At 38.7% G+C, this 18,254-nt stretch overlaps 1 protein-coding gene across 1 annotated transcript in view; it reads right to left on the bottom strand.

Annotated features, from left to right (window-relative positions):
* Positions 1–18,254, bottom strand: part of PLEKHA1 (pleckstrin homology domain containing A1) — a 58,929-nt gene that overhangs the window by 33,228 nt on the left and 7,447 nt on the right. Inside the window, exon 2 of the mRNA XM_079698216.1 lies at positions 11,606–11,766. Within this exon, the coding sequence (XP_079554342.1) occupies positions 11,606–11,746 (141 nt within the window). The 5' untranslated portion in view covers positions 11,747–11,766. The remainder of the gene's footprint in view (positions 1–11,605; positions 11,767–18,254) is intronic.

Below are 18,254 nucleotides of genomic sequence, written 5' to 3'. Positions count from 1 at the left end.
GTGCCGACCAGCACTCACCAGCCCGAGAGGCTTGTCTGCTCACCCGCCGGGGCAGGTGGGGGCTGGGAGCTGAGGCTCGGGCTTCGGAGGTCAGATCCCAGGGACAGGACTGGGGCTGGCTGCGTGAACACAGCCCGAAGGGGGGCTAGTGTGCCACGGCTAGCCGGGAGGGAGTCCGGGAAAAAGTCTGGACCTGCTTAAGAGGCAAGAGACCATTGTTTCAGGGTGTGTGAGGAGAGGGGAATTCTTCCCTGTCTGCCCACAGAAGGCAGAGCACCGCCTTAATGAGCTCCAGAGACAGGCGGGAGCCACGGCTATCAGCTCAAATCCCAGAGATGGGCGTGAAACGCTAATGCTGCTGCTGCAGCCCCAGGAACCCTATGTGCAAGCACAGGTCACTATCCACACCCACGCTCAGGAGCCTTTGCAGCCCGCCACTGCCAGGGTCCCACGATCCAGGGACAACTTCCCTGGGAGAACACACAGCGTGCCTCAGGCTGTTGCAATGTCATGCCAGCCTCTGCCGCCGCAGGTTCATCCCACGTTCCAACTCTAACTACTGTACCCCTCCCACCCCCTGGCTTGAATGAGCCAGAGCCCCCTAATCAGCTGCTGCTTTAACCCCGTCCTGTCTGGGTAGGAACAGAAGGCTGAGGGCAACCTACACGCAGAGGTGGGGACAAAACCAAAGCTGAACCCCAGGAGCTGTGCGAACGACGAAGAGAAAGGGAAATCTCTCCCAGCAGCCTCAGGAGCAGCAGATTAAATCCCCACAATCAACCTGAGGTACCCTGCATCTGTGGAATACCTGAATAGACAACAAATCAAGCCAAAATTGAGGCGGTGGACTTTGGAAGCAACTGTAGACTTGGGGTTTGCTGTCTATGACTAACTTGTTTCTGATTTTTACGTTTATCTTAGTATAGTTTTTAGTGCTTGTTATCATTGGTGGATTTGTTTATTGGTTTGCTTGCTCTCTTTTTTTATTACTTTTTTATTTTAATAATTTTTTAAAATTTAAATTATTTTATTCATTTATTTACTTACTTACTTTTTTTTTCTCCCTTTTCTTCTGAGCCGTGTGGCTGACAGAGTCTTGGTGCTCCGGCCTGGTGTCAGGCCTGAGCCTCTGAGGCGGGAGAGCCAAGTTCAGGACACTGGACCACCAGAGACCTCCTGGCCCCATGTAATATCAATCAGCGAGAGCTCTCCCAGAGATCTCCGTCTCAACGCTAAGACCCAGCTCCACCCAACGGACAGCAAGCTCCAGTGCTGGACACCCTATGCCAAACAACCAGCAAGACAGGAACACAACCCCACCTATTAGCAGAAAGGCTGCCTAAAATCATACTAAGTTCACAGACACCCCAAAACACACCACTGGACACAGTCCTGCCCACCAGAAAGTCAAGATCCAGCCCCACCCACCAGAACATAGGCACCGGTCCCCTCCACCAGGAAGCCTACACAACCCTGAACCAACCTTACCCACTGGGGGCAGACACTAAAAACAACAGGAACTATGAACCTGCAGCCTGCGAAAAGGAGACCCCAAACACAGCAAGTTAAGCAAAATGAGAAGACAGAAAAACACACAGCAGATGAAGGAGCAAGGTAAAAACCCACCAGACCAAACAAATGGAGAGGAAATAGGCAGTCTACCTGAAAAAGAATTCAGAGTAATGATAGTAAAGATGATCCAAAATCTTGGAAATAGAACGCGGAAAATACAAGAAACGTTAAACAAGGACATAGAAGAACTAAAGAGCAAACAAACAATGATGAATGACACAATAAATGAAATTAAAAATTCTCTAGAAGGAATCAATAGCAGAATAACTGAGGCAGAAGAACAGATAAGTGACCTGGAAGATAAAATAGTGGAAATAACTACCACAGAGCAGAATAAAGAAAAAAGAATGAAAAGAATTGGGGACAGTCTCAGAGACCTCTGGGACAACACTAAACACACCAACATTTGAATTATAGGGGTCCCAGAAGAAGAAGAGAAAAAGAAAAGGTCTGAGAAAATATCTGAAGACATTATAGTTGAAAACTTCCTTAACATTGGAAAGGAAACAGTCAATCAAGTCCAGGAAGCACAGAGAGTCCCATACAGGATAAATCCAAGGAGAAACACACCAAGACACATATTAATCAAACCATCAAAAATTAAATACAAAGAAAAAATATTAAAAGCAGCAAGGGAAAAGCAACAAATAACATACAAGGGACTCCCCATAAGGTTAACAGCTGATCTTTCAGCAGAAACTCTCCAAGCCAGAAGGGAGTGGCAGGACATATTTAAAGTGATGAAAGCGAAAAACCTACAACCAAGATTACTCTACCCAGCAAGGACCTCATTTGGATTCGATGGAGAAATTAAAACCTTTACAGACAAGAAAAAGTTAAGAGAATTCAGCACCACCAAACCAGCTTTACAACAAATGCTAAAGGAACTTCTCTAGGCAGGAAACACAAGAGAAGGTAAACACCTACAAAAACAAACGCAAAACAATTGAGAAAATGGTAATAGGAACATACATATCGATAATTACCTTAAATGTAAATGGATTAAATGCTCCAACCAAAACACATAGACTGGCTGAATGGATACAAAAACAAGACCTGTATATATGCTGTCTACAAGAAACCCACTTCAGACCTAGGGACACATACAGACTGAAAGTGAAGGGATGGAAAAAGGTATTCCATGCAAATGGAAATCAAAAGAAAGCTGGAGTAGCAATTCTCATATCAGACAAAATAGACTTTAAAATAAAGACTGTTACAAGAGACAAAGAAGGCCACTACATAATGATCAAGGGATCAATCCAAGAAGAAGATACAACAACTGTAAATATTTATGCACCCAACATAGGAGCGCCTCCATACATAAGGCAAATGCTAACAGCCATAAAAGGGGAAATCGACAGTAACACAAGAGTAGGGGACTTTAATACCGCACTTTCACCAATGGACAGATCATCCAAAATGAAAATAAATACGGAAACACAAGCTTTAAATGACATATTAGACAAGATGGACTTAATTGATATTTACAGGACATTCCATCCAAAAACAACAGAACACACTTTCTTCTCAAGTGCTCATGGAACATTCTCCAGGATAGATCATATCTTGGGTCACAAATCAAGCCTTGGTAAATTTAAGAAAATTGAAATCGTATCAAGTATCTTTTCCGACCACAACGCTATGAAACTAGATATCATTCACAGGGAAAAAACTGTAAAACATACAAACACATGGAGGCTAAACAATACACTACTAAATAACCAAGAGATCATGGAAGAAATCAAAGAGGAAATCAAAAAATACCTAGAAACAAATGACAATGAAAACACGACGACCCAAAACCTATGGGATGCAGCAAAAGCGGTTCAAAGAGGGAAGTTTACAGCAATACAATCCTACCTCAAGAAAAAAGAAACAACTCAAATAAACAACCTAACCTTACACCTAAAGCAGTTAGAGAAAGAAGAACAAAAAAACCCTAAAGTTAGCAGAAGGAAAGAAATCATAAAGATCAGATCAGAAATAAATGAAAAATATGAAGGGAACAATAGCAAGGATCAATAAAACTAAAAGCTGGTTCTTTGAGAAGATAAACAGAATTGAAATCAGTAGCCAGACTCATCAAGAAAAAAAGAGAGAAGACTCATATCAACAGAATTAGAAATGAAAAAGGAGAAGTAACAACTGACGCTGCAGGAATACAAAGAATCATGAGAGATTACTACAAACAACTATATGCCCATAAAACAGACAACCTGGAAGAAATGGACAAATTCTTAGAAAAGCACAACCTTCTCAGACTGAACCAGGAAGAAATAGAAAATATAAACAGACCAGTCACAAGCACTGAAATTGAAACTGTGATTAAAAATCTTCCAACAGGGCCTCCCTGGTGGCGCAGTGGTTGAGAGTCCGCCTGCTGATGCAGGGGATACGGGTTCGTGCCCCGGTCTGGGAGGATCCCATATGCCGCGGAGCGGCTGGGCCCGTGAGCCATGGCCGCTGAGCCTGCGCATCCAGAGCCTGTGCTCCGCAACGGGAGAGGCCACAACAGTGAGAGGCCCGCGTACCGCAAAAAAAAAAAAAAAAAAAAAAAAAAAAAAAAAAAATCTTCCAACAAAACAAAAAGCCCAGGACCAGATGGCTTCACAGGCGAATTCTAGCAAACATTTAGAGAAGAGCTAACACCTATCCTTCTCAAACTCTTCCAAAATATAGCAGAGACAGGAACATTCCTAAACTCACTCTATGAGGCCACCATCACCCTGATACTAAAACCAGACAAAGATGGCACAAAAAAGAAAACTACAGACCAATATCACTGATGAACATAGATGCAAAAATCCTCAACAAAATACTAGCAAATAGAATCCAACAGCACATTAAAAGGATCATACACCATGATCAAGTGGGGTTTATACCAGGAATGCAAGGATTCTTCAATATACGCAAATCAATCAATGTGATACACCATATTAACAAATTGAAGGATAAAAATCATATGATCATCTCAATAGATGCAGAAAAAGCTTTCAACAAAATTCAACACCCATTTATAATAAAAACTCTCCAGAAAGTAGGCACAGAGGGAACTTACCTCAACATAATAAAGGCCGAATATGACAAACCCACAGCCAACATCATTCTCAATGGTGAAAAACTGAAACCATTTCCTCTAAAATCAGGAACAAGACAAGGATGCCCACCCTCACTACTATTATTCAACACAGTTTTGGAAGTTTTAGCCACAGCAATCAGAAAAGAAAAATAAATAAAAGGAACCCAAATTGGAAATGAAGTAAAGCTGTCACTGTTTGCAGATGACATGATACTATACATACAGAATACATAGTACTATACATACTATACTATACGTACAGCATCCTAAAGATGCCACCAGAAAACTACTAGAGCTAATCAATGAACTTGGTAAAGTAGCAGGACCCAAAATTAATGCAGAGAAATCTCTTGCATTCCTATATACTAATGATGAAAAATCTGAAAGAGAAATTAAGGAAACACTCCCATTTACCACTGCAACAAAAAGAATAAAATACCTAGGAATAAACCTACCTAAGGGGACAAAAGACCTGTATGCAGAAAACTATAAGAAACTGATGAAACAAATTAAAGATGATACAAACAGATGGAGAGATATACCAAGTTCTTGGATTGGAAGAATCAATACTGTGAAAGTGACTCTACTACCCAAAGCAATCTACAGATTCAATGCAATCCCTATCAAACTACCAATGGCATTTTTCACAGAACTAGAACAAAAAAATCACACAATTTTGGGCTTCCCTGGTGGCGCAGTGGTTGAGAGTCCGCCTGCCGATGCAAGGGACACAGGTTCGTGCCCCAGTCCGGGAAGATCCCACATGCCGTGGAGCGGCTGGGCCCGTGAGCCATGGCCTCTGGGCCTGCGCGTCCGGAGCCTGTGCTCCACAGTGGGAGAGGCCGCGGCAGTGAGAGGCCTGTGTACCGCAAAAAAAAAAAAAAAAAAAAAAATCTCACAATTTGTAATGGAAACACAAAGACCCCGAATAGCCAAAGCAATCTTGAGAAAGAAAAATGGAGCTGGAGGAATCAGGCTCCCTGAGTTCAAACTACACTACAAAGCTACAGTAATCAAGACAGTATGGTACTGGCACAAAAACAGAAATATAGATCAATGGAACAGGATAGAAAGCCCAGAGATAAACCCACACACATATGGTCATCTTATCTTTGATAAAGGAGGCAAGAGTTTACAATGGAGAAAAGACAGCCTCTTCAATAAGTGGTGCTGGGAAAACTGGACAGCTACATGTAAAAGAATGAAATTAGAACACTCCCTAACACCATACACAAAAAAAAATCAAAATGGATTAAAGGCCTAAATATAAGGCCAGACACTATAAAACTCTTAGAGGGTAACATAGGCAGAACACTCTATGACATAAATCACAGCAAGAGCCTTTTTGACCCATCTCCTAGAGAAATGGAAATAAAAACAAAAATAAACAAACGGGACCTAATGAAACTTAAAAGCTTTTGCACAGCAAAGGAAACCATAAACAAGATGAAAAGACAACCCTCAGAATGGGAGAAAATATTTGCAAATGAAGCAAATGACAAAGGATTAATCTCCAAAATATACAAGCAGCACATGCAGCTCAATATCAAAAAAAAAAACAAAAAACCCAATCTAAAAATGGGCAAAAGACCTACATAGACATTTCTACAAAGAAGATATGCAGATTGCCAACAAACACATGAAAGGATGTTCAACATCACTAATCATTAGAGAAATGCAAATCAAAACTACAATGAGGTATCACCTCACATGGCAGAATGGCCATTACAAACAATAAGTGCTGGAGAGGGTGTGGAGAAAAGGGAACCCTCCTCTGGAGCCCATGCACCACAGCTAGAGAGAAGCCCGGATGCGGCAACAAAAGATCCCACATGCAGCATCTAAGACCCCGATGCAGCCACATAAATAAATAAACATTAAAGAAAAAATCTATGGGCTTGTTCTCAGGAATGATTAGGAGGCACCTTTCTCAAACCTCTATAAGCTTAGCAGGAACACTTAATTCTATGGAAGCCTAGACATTTAAAAGACTTAAGATTCACAAACATGAACTGATTATTGTTTACAGGGACAGGTCTTTTCAAAACCTGTAGTTTCTATGTAAACTACAACTCTATTATGTTCTGTTTTAAACTACAGACTATGTACAAGCTTCCAAATTTAAATCTCCATAAATATGTATATAAAATAAAATTATAATTTTTAATGTATACCTTTAAATGGTTGTGTTTTATAAAAAATGTTTTATGTTTAAAGGTGTTTTTTTAAATTTTGGATAAGAAAATGAAATGTTAAAATATCTTCAAGATCTCCTAACCACTACCAATGTGATTTTTTTTCAAACACTGCTATCCTTCCATTCAAAATCATTATTTTTCTTTTAAGTCCTCCATAAATCTATTATTTGAACTAGCTGAATACAGCTCTAATCCCGTGTGTGAGGAAGAGAAATGAGCAACTACGTCATCACTGCATGACATAAAGGGTCACAGATTAAATAGTGGCACAGTAGAAGGAAATATAAGTAGCTGGGAGATAAAACGATATTCAAAATACCTAGTTTCTAAGAACTGGTACGATTACTGCCAAGTTCAACCAGAAAAAATGTGGGTTTCAAAATTTGTTACTTGACAATGAACAAGAAATAATAAACCAATATGACATGTAAGATAAAAAGGGAAAGCAACCATTTGTTATGAGTTCCTGTACTCATTTTGCTAAAATACTCTTTCAAGTTTTCTCAAATTCACTTCCTAATAAAGCTACTTAGTTATTTAACTCTCCACCACTTCTCATTCCCTCAACAAAACACAGAAAGCCCCAGGACTTCCCTAGTGGTGCAGTGGTTAAGAATCCATCTGCCAATGCAGGGGACACAGGTTTGAGCCCTGGTCTGGGAAGATCCCACATGCCGCGGAGCAACTAAGCCTGTGCGCCACAACTACTGAGCCTATGCTCTAGAGCCTGCAAGCCACAACTACTGAGCCCACGTGCCACAACCACTGAAGCCCAAGCGCCTAGAGCCCATGCTCTGCAACAAGAGAAGCCACCGCAATGAGAAGCCCAGTCACCACAACAAAGAGTAGCCCCTGCTCACCGCAACTAGAGAAAGCCTGCATGCAGCAACGAAGACCCAACACAGCCCAAAATAAATAAATAAATAAATAAATAAATTTATTTTAAAACAAACAACACAGAAAGCCCCAAATTGATCCCTAGTAATACACTACAATGGATTTTTAAATCAATGGTTAGTGGTGAAGAAAGCAGTGACCAGAGGAAGAATGGTTCCCTAAGGACAGGTGAGCCAAACTACCTTCTTTCATTATCAGGGTTACTATGATCAGTAAAGCAGTGTTACAGCACTTAACATAGCAACCAGATTGAATCATATGAAATTGCCATTTTTTAGTAGATCAAAATGGTGGTATATTGGCAATTTCATGGGGTTCAACCACAATAATCTTATCAAGACATTTTACTAAAGTTTTCATGAAGAGATGTGCCTTAATACATTTTAAAGTGACACAAAGCTGGTATTGATGGCTAATACACTGGATGGTAGAATGCAGATTGTAAAAGATTCTTATCAGTTGGAATGAAGAGATAAAATTATTAAGAACGGAATAAAAAGACAGATTTAAAATTCTATACTACATTCAAAAACACTAATGGGCTAATTACACCACAGAAATCTGGCTTTAAAAGAGTTCATGTGAAAAAGATCTAGCTGAGTCCAAACTTTAACATATACCCTCCCTGCTATAGCCAAAGTGAACTATTTTCCAAATAAACTACAGGGCTTCTTACTTTGATTTCTTGCCCATGCTATTCTTTGAGCACCAGAATACCCACTTCTCCACCTCTTGGCCAAAATCATACCCATTCTTCTAGATCAATTTCAAATGTTACCACCTCCGTCAAGACTTTCACTCCCTCTGCTAGCTATAATCACACCTTTCCTCTGAAATCCAAGTCTATGGTTCCTTCAGTGTAATAAACATATTCTATTTTGTACTTTTCTTCTTTTAGCTCTGTTTAAGTGGGAAGTACAGACAAAAGGAGAAATTCTAAGAAGACTCTATTATATATAAAGACAGAAAACAATCAAGGAGTTGTAAATAAAATTCAGGAGAAACTATATACGAGTCAGCCAGATCTTATGAAGACAAATGAGGGAGAGCTCACAGGCAGGACTGAGCAATGGTTTGCGTGGGGGAGGAAAACCGAAACTGGAATCTAATAAACTGTAATCAGAGGGAGTCAAGGGGGCTAAGTTACTTTCCACCTTGGGAAAAGGAGTTTGGGAAGGGATTGTGCCACAGATAAAGGAATGGGTAGCAAAAGGGAGGAACTGGATTTATGTTTTAAAAAAAGGAAAAAGGGCTTCCCTGGTGGCGCAGTGGTTGAGAGTCCGCCTGCCGCTGCAGGGGACACGGGTTCGTGCCCCGGTCTGGGAAGATCCCACATGCCGCGGAGCGGCTGGGCCCGTGAGCCATGGCCACTGAGCCTGTGCTCCGGAGCCTGTGCTCCGCAAGGGGAGAGGCCACAACAGTGAGAGGCCCGCCTACCGCAAAAAAAAAAAAAATAAAAATAAAAAAAGGAAAAAGAAGGTAAACATGAACTTTTGATTTCTGCTGACTTGTTCCTTCTCCCAGTGACTCTGGTCAAGTAAATAAAGGTATTAATCATGCAGTTGCATAGACAGGTTACTATCATCCAAGAAAGTTGGTCACACCCAGAGATAAGGGAGTAAAACAGGGTGTCAATAAGCTCAATAAGGATAAGGAGAGAGAAAAGACAGTTCCTAGCAAAGAAAGTCTCATACAAAGTCAGCACTCAAATAATATAAACTGAATTAAAATACAAATTCTCTTCCAAAATTTGAAAGGCTGCATGTGGATAAAGGACTAAATTTATAGAGAATCAGAGGGTAAAAGTAGATCAATAAGTAGAAGATCCAAGGAACTAGCTTTTGGTGCACACACAAAAAAAATAATTAAAAACTGTCTCGAATATAATAAACACTTTTTTTGTTTTTTTTTTAGTAATATATAGTTCAAACAGCAGTTAAGTGAAGATCAGGGATGGATGGGTTTCTTGCATTAAGGAGGAGGCTGAATTAATACTAAGGACTAAGGTCCCCAACAACTCAAATCCTTTTTTTTTTTTTTTGACGTTTGTAATTTCTTTTAATTATCAGAAGTGCGAGTTGTCAGTATATCTGGTGTAGGAAATGATAAATGTATAAACTCCAAATCCAAGATATATGACACTGTATTTTCTAAAATAATGGTTGATAATCAACTTCTTGTATTGTGTGACCTTGGGTATATTTTAAACCAGATCTCTGGAGGCTGCCCTGATCACCACCTTATTACCTTTTGTATAACAGAAGGAAAAAAAAAAACCTGTCACAGGACTTCCCTGGCAGTCCAGTGGTTAAGACTCCACGCTTCCAATGCAGGGGGCGTGGGTTTGATCCCTGCTCCAGGAACTGGGATTCCCCATGCTGCATGGCGCAGCCAAAAAATGGAAAAAAAAAAGAAAAAACCTGTCACAAGTCAAGCTCCAATTTATCATCTCTCCTTGGTCTGTCCCCATTACAGGAGAGGATGAGGGGATGTTTGTTTCCTGACTGGACTTGATTTTCACAAAGTCCTGCTGGGGGTTACTCAGTACCCTGTGGCCTTCAAGGGTATTGCCAATTGATTACTTTTTCAACTGTCTAGTATTTATCCTAGTTCTCATTTTTTTCCTTTTTTATTTAATTTTTTTACTGAAATATAGTTGATTTACAATTTTGTGTTAATTTCTGCTGCATATATATATATGCCATATACACACATATACATACACACTCTTTTTTATATTCTTTTCCATTATGGTTTATCTCAGGATATTGAATATAGTTCCTTACAACTCAAATTCTATATGAACAAATATAAATGCATTAGCACATATTTATTTTGTCTAACCTAAAATCAGTATTGGGGAGAAAAGAATACCAGACCAGTTGTTAGGGGATCTGGTTCATGCTCTGTGAAACAGAATGGAACCTCCTACCAGTCCCTGCTCCTCCTCAACTTTTCATTCCTCACCTGCACAAGTCGTCCACTAGACCAGATCAGCTTAGAAGTTTGCTAGGGACTCATCTCTTGCTTTGCACATGCTTCCTTGCAACATACTTCTCAATTTGAATAAAGAGTTTCACAGGCAGAGAAAATTTAAAACTACTCAACAGATGATCTCTAATCCAAGGCCACTCACAGATCTTAAAACTGGGATTCTAATTTTTAATATATGACATTTACCTCCAATAATTTGCAAAGCAACAATAAAATCAAATTCACGAGTGGCCAACACTCAAGTCTGACACCGCAAGATGAAAGACTATACATGTGCAAGAGTATCAGCTCGTTTAAGTAGTTTATTTACCAAAAGATAGTAGTCTCTATCTTAGAGACAGTATCTTAAATTTAAACGATTCAAAACTTTTCTACCAGAGTTAAGAGCTGCCCCTCCCAAAGAAGGGAAAACATAAATACATGCATAAATTTTTATCAAATAAACTGAGTTTCATCTTCTGAAATTTATTTAACACAGTAGGAGTTGGGGGTACAGGGCAAGGAGAATACAGTCAGTAGAAATAAATCTAACCATATTTTGTTTAGGAAGACAAATCCTAACACCTGCATAGTATATCAAATACTTTCATAATTAAAACTCTTGTATGCTTTTTTTTTTTTTTTTTTTGCGTTATGCGGGCCTTTCACGGTTGTGGCCTCTCCCGTTGCGGAGCACAGGCTCTGGACGCGCAGGCTCAGCGGCCATGGCTCACGGGCCCAGCTGCTCTGCGGCATGTGGGATCCTCCCGGACCGGGGCACGAACCCGTGTCCCCTGCATCGGCAGGCGGACTCCCAACCACTGCGTCACCAGGGAAGCCCCCTTGTTGCTTTTGAAGAGGTAACCCTTTGGATTTTACAAACCTGTGGATTATCCATGTACCATACAAAACTATCTTCTCTGGTATCCAGTATGAAGTACCTCCGAAGAAATTTCCCACTGTTTTCATTTTCTTCAATGTCTAGAAAACCACAAATGCGATTCTGACGATCCACATAAGGCATTTCTGTGCTTGAACATTACACTGTAAAATAAAAACATTAACAGTAAGTACTTCTCAGTGGACTTCAAGCATAAAATGTGCTATGGTATGGTTTATTCAACAAAGAGCCTGCTTTCCAACATTAGGTGGGGGCTGGTTAATGTGAATACATAAAAGCATGGGCAAAAATCACTTGAAATTAAGCTTATTGTGAGTGGTTACTAAATGCAACTATACAGAACTGATGTGGACAAGGGACAGCTATTCATGTCAGCTGAATAATTTGCTTAACTTTTCACTATGAGTAGGCATCGTCATCCCCATTTCATAGGTAAGAAATATAACACTGAAAAGGGGAAGTGCCTTTCCAAGATTAGTGAACTAGCAGGTAATGAATCAAAACATGAACCCAGATTCTTGGACTCCAGAGTTTATATCTTAACGTTTACATCATCCTGTCACTCTAAAACCCTTGGTATTATTAAAACCAAAATGAATCAAAATAAAGTAAGCTAACATCATGAAAAGAGAGATAAGCAGGTATTATGTGCCCCCGAATGGAAGACACAAACATCACCAATAAAGAGCATATAACCAAAAAAAAAAAAAAAAAAAAAGGTTTATCTCAATCTGATCAAGTTTCTAGATTTCCCTAAGTCCAGCTTCCAGTTCACAGGAAACAAAGAACACAGAAGAACATATTAAACTTCACCACAGGTATTCAATCAGCAAAAGTGGACTGTGGGAAACATCAGGACCAAAAGCCCAGTTTCTTCAGCAAATAAACTACTACAGGGGGAAGAAAAAAAGGAGAGAGAAAGAGAAGTCACCGATTAAAAGAGACTTCAGAGGCATATCATATTCTGATTCTGAAGTACTGAAATTTTTGTTATGTTCATTAAAGTTAAAAACCATGGCTTGGATAAAAAGCAGTGTTTCCATCCATTTTTCTCTAAAAACCGTAGATATGTGATTCCCTCCTGATGTGATGCAAATCTGCAGACTATTCCTACTCCAAAGGTACTTCTACAGCCAGCGCCAACATCTTTCGGCAGGTTGAATTATTTATGTAACTATTTTTTCGTTTAACTCACAGTGAAAATTCAATTAGAATACGCCCTGATATACTGCTTATCTAAATCACTATTCTGTATGCAGCCAGAGAAATGGTGAAACACGCCAAAAAGTTTTCTTTAATTAATTAGTTTATTTATTTTTGGCTGCATTGGTTCTTCATTGCTGCACATGGGATTTCTCTAGTTGCAGCATGCAGGGGACGCTCTTCGTTGCAGTGTGCAGGCTTCTCATTGCGGAGCACGGCTCTACGTGCGTGGGCTTCAGGAGTTGTGGAATGCAAGCTCAGTAGTTGTGGTTTGCGGGCTCTAGAGCACAGGCTCAGTAGTTGTGGTGCACAGGCTTAGCTGCTCCGCGGAATGTGGGATCTTCCCGCACCAGGGATCGAACCCATGTCCCCTGCATTCACAGGTGGATTCTTAACCACTGTGCCACCAAGAAAGTCCCCCAAAAAGTTTTAAACAAAACTATAAATTAAGTTTGTATGTGTGTGTTATTACAGATTTGGCACTTGGAGATAATTTTTTAATGAACTTACCCAAAGTTCTAAAAAATTTCTAAATCAAAGCTTGGAAAATTAATACACTATACTAACACATACTGCAGGTAAAAACTGTCAACTTGTGTGGTACGCCATGAGGAAAGACACAGGCCAAAGGAACAGAATTGAGAGCACAGAGACAAACCCATACATCTATGGCTAACTGATTTTCAACGACAGTGCCAACATCATGCAATAGGGAAAGAACAGCCTCTTTAACAAACGGTGCTGGGACACCTGGAGAGCCACGTGCTGAAGAATTAAACTGGACCACTATCTTACACCATATACAAAAAATAACTCAAAATGAATTAATCTGAATATAAGAGCTAGAACTATAAAACTTCAAGAAAACATAGAGGAAAATCTTCATGGCCTTAGAGTTGGCAATGAATTTTTAGATGTGACACTGAAAGCACAAACAACAAAAGAAAAAATAAGACAAATTGGACTTCATAAAAATTAAAAACATTTTTGCATCAAAGGACATCAAGAAAATGAAACAACAACCTACAGAATGGGAGGAAATATTTGCAAATAAGGGTCTAATATCCAGAATATACAAATAACTCCTACAACTCAACAACGAAAAACCAAACCCAATTAAAAAATGGACAAAGGACTTGAAAAGACATTCCTCTCAAAGAAGATAAAACAAATGGCCAACCAGAACTCAAAAAGTTGCCCAACATTATTTGTCATTAGGGAAATGTAAACCAAAACCACAGTGAGATACCACTTCACACCCACCTGGATGGATATAATTAAGAGAGGAAAATAATAAGTATAGGCAAGGATGTATAGAAATTGGAACCCACCTACATTGCTGGTGGGAATGTAAAATGGTACAACACCTGTGTAAAACAGTTTGGTAGTTCTTCAAAAGTTAAACATAGAATTACCATATGACTCAGCATTTCCACTCCTAGGTATATATCCAAAAGAATTGAAAACAGGTACTCAAACACTTATACGTGAACGTTCATAGCAGCACTATTCACAATAGCCAAAAACTGTAAACAACCCATATGTCCATCAACAGGTAAATGTACATACATACAATGGAATATTACCCAGATACAGAAAGGAATGAACTACTGATACAATGCATCCAATCAAAATTCCAAGATATTTTATAAAAACTGACAAGGTGGTTCTATTATATATATTGAAATGCAAATAACCTAGAAAAGCTAAACCTATTTCCCAAAGAACAGATTGACATTACTTGATTTCAAGACTTACAACAGAGCTACAGCAATAAAGATAGTGTAGGATTGGTGAAAAGATATAATAAATCAATGGAACAGAACAGCATCCAGAAACAGACCCATACATATACTGTTAATTGATTTTCAACAAAGATGTCAAAGCAATTCCAAATACAGTCTTTCAACAAATGGTGCTGGAACAATTAACTATGCATGTGGAAAAAAATTAACTTGAAATGGATCAGAAACCTAATGTACAATGAAGCTTCTGGAAAAAAAAAATATATATATATACACACACACACACATATATATACTGATATATTTTTAAAAGACATTTATATATACATATAAATAAAGTCTTCATGATCTTAGGGGTAGACAAAGATTTCTTAGATAAGACACAAAGAACCTAAACCATATAAAATTAAACCATATATATTAACCATATAAAATTAAAAACTGCTCCCTGAAAGACACCAATAAGAAATCAAAAGATGAGCCACAGAACAGGAGAAAATATTCAGTACACATATATCTATCAAATAACTGATATCCAAAAATAGGCAAGGAATTATTACAACTCAGTAAGACAAACAACCAAATAGGAAAATAGGCAAAAAAATTTGAACAGACAAGTCAACAAAGAAGATATACATAGTTTTTTAAAAATAATAAAAAAGAGGGCTTCCCTGGTGGCGCAGTGGTTGAGAGTCCGCCTGCCGATGCAGGGGATGCGGGTTCGTGCCCCGGTCTGGGAAGATCCCACATGCCGCGGAGCGGCTGGGTCCGTGCGCCATGGCCGCTGAGCCTGCGCATCCAGGAGCCTGTGCTCCGCAATGGGAGAGGCCACAGCAGTGAGAAGCCCGCGTAACGCAAAAAAATAAAAAAATAAAAAAATAAAAAAAATAAAAAAATAAATAAAATAAAAAAGAAAGAAAAAGGAAGATATACAAATAATAAATAAGCACATAAAGATGCTCATCATTAGTCAGGAAGATGATACAAATAAAAACTGAGATACCACTACATACCTACTAGAATGGCTAAAACAAAAACAAACAAGTAAAACCCTGACAATACCAAATGCTGGCAAGGATGTGAAACAAATGGCTAGTCTCTCATGTTGCTGATGGGAATGCAAAACGGCACAGTAGCTTGGGAAGACAGTTTGGCAGTTTCTTAGAAAGTTAAACGTACCCTTAACAATATGACCCAGCAATGCCACTCCTAGGTATTTATCCAAGTGAATTGAAAACTTATGTTTATACAAAACCTATATGCAAACGTTTAAAACAACATTATTCATAATTGGCAAAAAGCAGAAACAAACCAAATGTCCTTTAACTGGTAAATGAAGAAACTGTGGTACATCTAATACAATGGAATACTACTTAGCAAGATAAAGGAACAAAGTATTGATACACACAATATGGGTATTTTGTTAAGTGAAAAAAGCCAGACCAAAAGGCTATAGGGACAGAGAACAGATGAGTGAGACGGACTGACTTCAAAGGGTAATTTACGGAGTGATGGAACTGTTCTGTATCTTGATTGTAATAGGATACACAACTATGCATTTATCAAAAATAGGCTCAAATACCACACAGAGTGAGCTGTATTGCATACAAATAAAAAAAAAAACTACAGTGATAAAAAACATATCAGAGTTGCTAGGGCTTGCGATAGAAGAACAAGAGAGAACAAGAACAAAAGAGAAAGAACAAGAGAGAAATTTTTTTTGGCAACATAGCTGTTGCATATCCTGATTGTGGTAGAGCTTATATAATTACATGCATCTGTCAAAACTCATAGAACTATACACTAAAACAGGTAAAATGTACTGTATGTAAAATTATACCTCAATAATGCCAAATTTCTTTTAAAAAAGATGCCATATATACTCACCAGACTGGCTAAAATTAAAACAGATTGACAACACCAAATGTTGTGAAAGGTGTGGTGCATCCAGAATTTATGTACTGTTGATGGGAATGTAAGATGGTACAATCATTATGGGAAAGGTTCTGGCAATAAAACCAAACATACACCTACCCAATGACCCAGCCATTCTATTCCTAAGTATTTACTCAAGAGAAATGAAAACATATATTCATGCAAAGACTAATTCACAACTATTAGTAGCAGCTTTATTCATAATAGCTACAAACTAGAAACAACCCAAATGTCCATCAAAAGGTGAAAAGATAAAAAAAAATGTAGTATGTTTATACAATGGAATAGCAGTCTACAATATATATATATATATTTTTTTTTTAATTTATTTTTTTGTGGTATGCGGGCCTCTCACTGTTGTGGCCTCTCCCGTTGCGGAGCACAGGCTCCAGACGCACAGGCTCAGTGGCCATGGCTCACGGGCCTAGCCTCTCCGCGGCATGTGGGATCTTCCCGGACTGGGGCACGAACCCGTGTCCCCTGCATCAGCAGGCGGACTCTCAACCACTGCGCCACCAGGGAAGCCCAGCAGTCTACAATATAAAGGAGCTCCTATTGCATGCAACAATATGGTCAAAACTCATTAAATTGTAAACTTTAAATGGATACAGTTTATTGTATGTAATTTAAACTCCAAAAAGTTTTAAAAATCCAGCATAATAAAAAATTCATTAATAAGTTTTACTACAAATAACTTTTTAAAAAATATTTTGCATGGCAAATCCTGATCAGCAAGTCAAAACCAGTAGAAAATACTTGCAGCTTATATTACAAAGGGCTAATCTCCCTAATATTTAAAGAGTCTGCAAAAAATGTCAAGGGAAATATATCAAAACTTCAATAGAAAAGTGGGCAAAAGACATGAACAGACATTCTGCAGAAAAAGACATAAAAATGACCCTCAAACATATTAAGAGATGCTCAACTTCACTCATGATAAGAAAATCCCAAAATGACATATGATACAGTAGGCATTGCTACCGACACCACAAACAAAAAAAGGCAACCAGACTTCATGTGCCTCCTTGTGGAATTTATACCATCTATAAAACATTTATGAAAAAAAAAGTACAAATACCTGAATCTAGATCTAACTACCAATTTATAGGAAATAGAGAAGACAGAGAAAGAACACGTTAACCTATATCACAGAGATTTAAATAGCAAAATTCAAACTATAATTAGTTTCTCAGGACAAACAACATGGCTTCTTCAGAAATAAATTCCAAGGGAGCAGGGGAAAAGGAACTGGAGGAAGAACTTATCAGTTAAAACACCTGAAAAGACATAATCACAACATGTGGGCCTTATTTAAATCTTGTTAACAACAAAAACACTGAGTTATCTAAGGAAATTGGAAATTTGAACACTGCCTCATGATATTAAGGAAACAGATATATATATTTTTTTCAATGTGGTGATGGTATTGTGGTTATGTTACTAAGAAAATGAATCCTCATCATTTAGAGATATTTATTCAGACAGAGACAAAACATTATCTGAATACTCTGGAAGGAGGGCTGGATGAAGGAGGGATGGCCTGGGTGGGCAGTTGTCGGGGCTAGATGATGGGTACTGTAGTTATACAATCCTGTCTACTTCGTGGAAGTTCACAATTCTTCATTACAAAAAGAAAGGTTAATAAGAACTTTTTTCATAAGAAAAGTTCAAAAAAAGTCTATACTACACAGAGATACCATTTCTCATCTATGAGACTGGCAAAAATACAAAAATCTGACAACCTACAA

This window comes from Hyperoodon ampullatus (assembly GCF_949752795.1).
Source record: "Hyperoodon ampullatus genome assembly, chromosome: 1".
NCBI classification, from domain to species: Eukaryota; Metazoa; Chordata; class Mammalia; order Artiodactyla; family Ziphiidae; genus Hyperoodon; species Hyperoodon ampullatus.
This window is presented reverse-complemented; position numbering and strand designations above follow the sequence as displayed.